Source organism: Apium graveolens, chromosome 3, assembly GCF_009905375.1.
Source record: "Apium graveolens cultivar Ventura chromosome 3, ASM990537v1, whole genome shotgun sequence".
Classification (NCBI taxonomy): domain Eukaryota; kingdom Viridiplantae; phylum Streptophyta; class Magnoliopsida; order Apiales; family Apiaceae; genus Apium; species Apium graveolens.
In genome coordinates, this window is record NC_133649.1 from 41,089,610 (window position 1) to 41,094,106 (window position 4,497).

Consider the following 4,497-nt stretch of genomic DNA (forward strand, 5'->3'; position numbering starts at 1 on the left):
TAATCATTATACATATTATTTTGGTGGGCTTGCTGCTCACCCTTGCTTTCTTCTTTCATCACACAACATCAGATAGACAAGATGAATAGGACCAAGCTCCCAATTCGCGAGCGGATAGGAAACATTCAGCAGTTTCCTATAGGCGTTGATGTCGCTGTAGCTGAGGTAGGAGCTACCAATAGGCTAGGCTTTCAACTTTTGATGTACCAGATTTATGTATATTTATGAATTGTAATAATGGCAAAGAAAAGTAAATTTATTCAGAAAACCTTTTAAGGTGTATTGTCATATAATTGTGGAATAAAACGACTTGTGATTATTTTTGGATGTTCATCTCTGAGACTATAACGTGTAGTGTGTGTGTTTATTGTGGGGTCACAGTACAGAGTAGTTGAGTAATTATTCAGATTGGGTGTTATTAAGGGAAATGGAACTCGTGACAACCCGGATCCCCGACCCCGGATTTAGGGGTGTTACACAGAGTCTACTTTGGTGAGGGGCCCAACTCATGAAACACTGAAAATACTCCTTATAGCTGGTCTGCGCGTGGGAACAGATTTCTGAAAACACCTGCAAGGAAAGGACCCTGTGTTGTTAGCTGATGTACTTGGGCAGGCGGAATCCTTCAAAACGATTGAACAATCGCTTGTTGAAATAAAGAAAAATGATAATACCCACAATTTCAAGGGGCAAGCTAAGAGGAGAGATAGGTCCGTAAGACCAGATTACCAGCGGAATGCCCGAAACCCTAATAGGGTGAACACCATGAACACGCAGAGAGAATGGAGTCCACCGTCAAATTATAAAAAGAGGGTAAGCAATTACACCCCGCTGGTAGCATCCATTGATCATATCTTCGAGGTGAATAAGGACAGAGGAATTTTCAAGAAACCAAACCGCCTGACCTCATGGCAAAGAAGAGACAAGAAAAAATATTGTGACTACCATGAGTCTACTGGCCACGACACCCACGAGTGTCGTCACCTAAAAGATGAAATTGAAGAATTTATCAAAGCTGGATATCTGGGTGAGTGGATTGATAAGGTTAAACGACGCAGAGGAAGCGATGACAAGGGAAAAGATGAAAGGCAGCCCCCACAGGCAGAGGACGTTAAAAAGACAGCGGAAGTTAAGTTCCAAAGAGCTGGTAGTATCTGGGCATTTTTGGAGGACACCCGTTTGTTGGCGATAGTAATCGGGTGTTAGAAAGAAATGCAAGAGAAGCACGACACCCTCCACTCACCAACATTCATAGCTTGGAAGATAGGCCTCCGAAAATATTCAAAAGGGAATCAGCTGACATTACGTTCAGGGAAAGAGAGTCAAGATGGGTACATCATCCTCATAATGATGCACTGGTAATAACCATGCTTGTTGGGGCAATGAACGTACATCGAGTCTTCTTGGACAACAGGAGCTCTGCGAACATCTTGTATTACAGCACGTACAAAAAATTGGGTTTCCCAGATAGCGACATGAATTTTGAAGACGCACACGTCTATGACTTTACTGGAGAGGCAGTGAGAGTCATGGGCTCGGTTAGGCTTCATGTCATACTCGGGGAAGGAGCTCTATCTGTCACTCAAATGATAGACTTTAAAGTGCGGGATTAGGACTCCGCGTACAACGTGCTGATGGGCAGACCTTGGTTGTGAGCATTCAGGGTGATAACCTCGATACATCACTTGATGATAAAGTTCTCAATACCTAACAGAGTGGGAAGTCTGAGAGGATCGTAATACGAGTAACGCGACTGCTATCACAAGGCTGTTAAAGAATTTTGCAGGAGAAGGTATGAGGGAAAAGGTCTTCCATTTGAGGATGCAGAGGATATTCAGAAAAAACCAAGTGAAGATGTTTATGCCCATTATTTTTTGGAAGGTCCAGAGGAAGAAGAAACTCATGCTACCGAGACCCCTGTATTGACGTTGGGGAATGTTTTGAGGATCCATAGTATGGAAGAAGTTGTGGTGAACCATATAGAGGGGATCGTACAAAGGCAGGTTAACAGAGAAAAGTTGGAAGGAAGAAGCGAGGTTTTACAAAGTCTCGAAAGTAAACCCAAGTTAGATGCTCCTCAAAATTAGGATGCGCCCTTGAAGAGTGAAAATGGAATTGAGGTTGATGCTCTTCAAAATGAGGACGCGCCCTCCACACCTGCATTGCACAAAGCCATGCCTTGTCCTGAGGTGGATGCTCCTACATATAGGGATGCGCCCTAGGATGTAGGAATGGAGGTTGAAGACCCCTGGGACTTTTATTTTGATTTAGATCCCAGAATTCCTATGCCCGCCGAGAAAACGGGGTCGGCCAAAGACACAGCATCTGTTCCGGTCGATAAGGATGACCCAAGCAAGGTTTTGAAGGTGGGATCTCAGCTAAGTGATGAAATGAGGGAAAGACTTTCCCATTTTTTGATCAAAAATCTCGATGTATTCGCATGGAGTCATTCATACATGGTGGGATTCAATCCAGAGGTAATGTGTCATCGGTTAAAGATTTTCCCTAACTGCATGGGCATACGGCAAAAGCGTCTCCCGGTGAGCGGGGAAAGGGCGATAGCATTAAAGGAAGAGGTGGACCGGCTGTTGAAAGTGGGGTTGATCAAAGAATCTTACTACTCCGAGTGGCTTGCAAATTCGGTGCTCGTAAAAAAGCCGAATAGGAAGTGGAGGATATGTGTAGATTTCACTGATCTCAATAAGGCTTGCCCGAAGGACAGCTTTCAGCTCCCACGAATTGATCAGTTGGTTGACACGACGGCAGGGCATGCCTTGTTAAGCTTTATGGATGCCTACTCTGGTTACAATCAAATTCCCATGTATGGTCCCGATCAGGAGCATACATGCTTCATCACTGATAGGGGCAATACTTCTACATAGGGATGCCATTTGGATTGATCAACGTTGGCACGACCTACCAGCGGTTGGTAAATATGATGTTCAAAAACCAGATTGGGAGAACCATGGAGGTATATGTGGATGATATGTTGGTAAAATCCAAGGAGGAAAATGACCATATCAAGCACTTGATTGAAATATTTGACATTCTGAGGAGGTTTCACATGAAGTTGAATCCACAAATGTGTGTATTCCGCATGGAGTCGGGCAAGTTTCTTGGGTTCATCATCAACCATAGGGGAATTGAAGCCACCCCCGTGAAGACTAAGGCACTGCTGGATATGAAATCACCCACCAATGTGAAACAAGTGCAAAGTTTAACTGGGAGGATCGCCGCGTTGAATCGATTTGTTTCCAAATCGTCCGATAGATGCAAGGAATTCTTTAAGGCAATTAAGCTGGCAGGGAAAGACTTCATATGGACACCAGGATGTGAAGAGGCTTTTAGGAGGATCAAGGAACAACTGGGAAACCCTCCCATATTGTCAAAACCATTAGATGGAGAATCTCTAATATTGTACCTTGCAGTGTCTGAGTATTCAATCAGCGCTGTGCTTGTAAGAGAGGAGGATGGGCAATAGTCACCAGTGTATTATATGAGCAAATGATTGCACGACGCTGAGACTCGCAACATAAGCATGGAGAAGCTGGTTTCTGCCTTGATCCTTGCGTCCAAGAAGTTACGGCCATACTTCCAGGCCCATAGAATTGAAGTTCGTACAGCATATCCCCTACGGCAAGTCCTTCACAAACCAGAATCATCGGGGAGAATATTGAAATAGGCTGTAGAGTTGGGACAGTTTGACTTGGAATACATGCCCCGTACAATAATTAAAGGACAAGCCTTAGCCGATTTCTTGTTGGAATTTTATTCTGTTGTTGATGATAAGGCTTTGGTAGTGCTCCAGCCCCCTCATAATGAGGAATCTTTAGAAGAGTTCCCACATCCCTGGTGGATCTTTCATGTAGATGGGGCAGTTAATAATGGAGGAGCAGGTGCGGGCATAGTACTCGTGTCTCCGGAAGGCCATCATCTGATGAGTGCAATTCACTTCAAATTTTATGCAATGAATAATGATGCAGAATATGAGGCATTGATCAACGGTCTAAAGATCGCTTTGGAAATGGGAGTGCGGAACCTAATTGCAAAGAGTGACTCAAAATTGGTGGTGAATAAGGTGAATGGGGGGTTTCAAGCTCGAGGACTGCGAACGGAGCTATACTCAAGGTGCACGCAGCGCCTGATTGGAAGGTTCAAAGAGGTTAGGCTGGCATGTGTACCGCGGGAAAAGAACAGCAACACGGATGCCCTGGCAAAAATGGGATCCCAGCAGGAGGCTGTGTTGTTGGGATTCTATACCCTTAGAAATCCAGGAAATTCCTAGTATCCCGGAGGTGGAGGCGATGCAAATAGATGAGGCTCCCAAGGAAATATGGATGACGCCCATTCTTTCCTATATTTACAAGGGAACACTCCCCGAGGATAAGTTCAAGGCTCGTCGACTTCGTTATTAGGCTGCAAGGTATGTGGTGTACGATGAAGTTCTATATAGGAGGGGCTTCAATCAACCGATGCTTAGATGTGTCGATGAAGAAG

The 4,497-nt window shown here is 44.5% G+C and overlaps 1 protein-coding gene across 1 annotated transcript; it reads left to right on the top strand.

Moving 5' to 3' along the window:
- The first annotated feature begins 3,715 nt into the window (after positions 1-3,715).
- Positions 3,716-4,285, top strand: LOC141714158 (uncharacterized). The gene has a single exon (XM_074517692.1). The coding sequence runs from the start codon at positions 3,716-3,718 to the stop codon at positions 4,283-4,285; it is 570 nt and encodes a 189-aa protein (XP_074373793.1).
- Positions 4,286-4,497: the final 212 nt, after the last annotated feature.

Coding starts and splice junctions, on each gene's coding strand:
- LOC141714158 (XM_074517692.1), top strand. CDS start 3,716: ATGCCCCGTACAATAATTAAAGGACAAGCCTTAGCCGATTTCTTGTTG.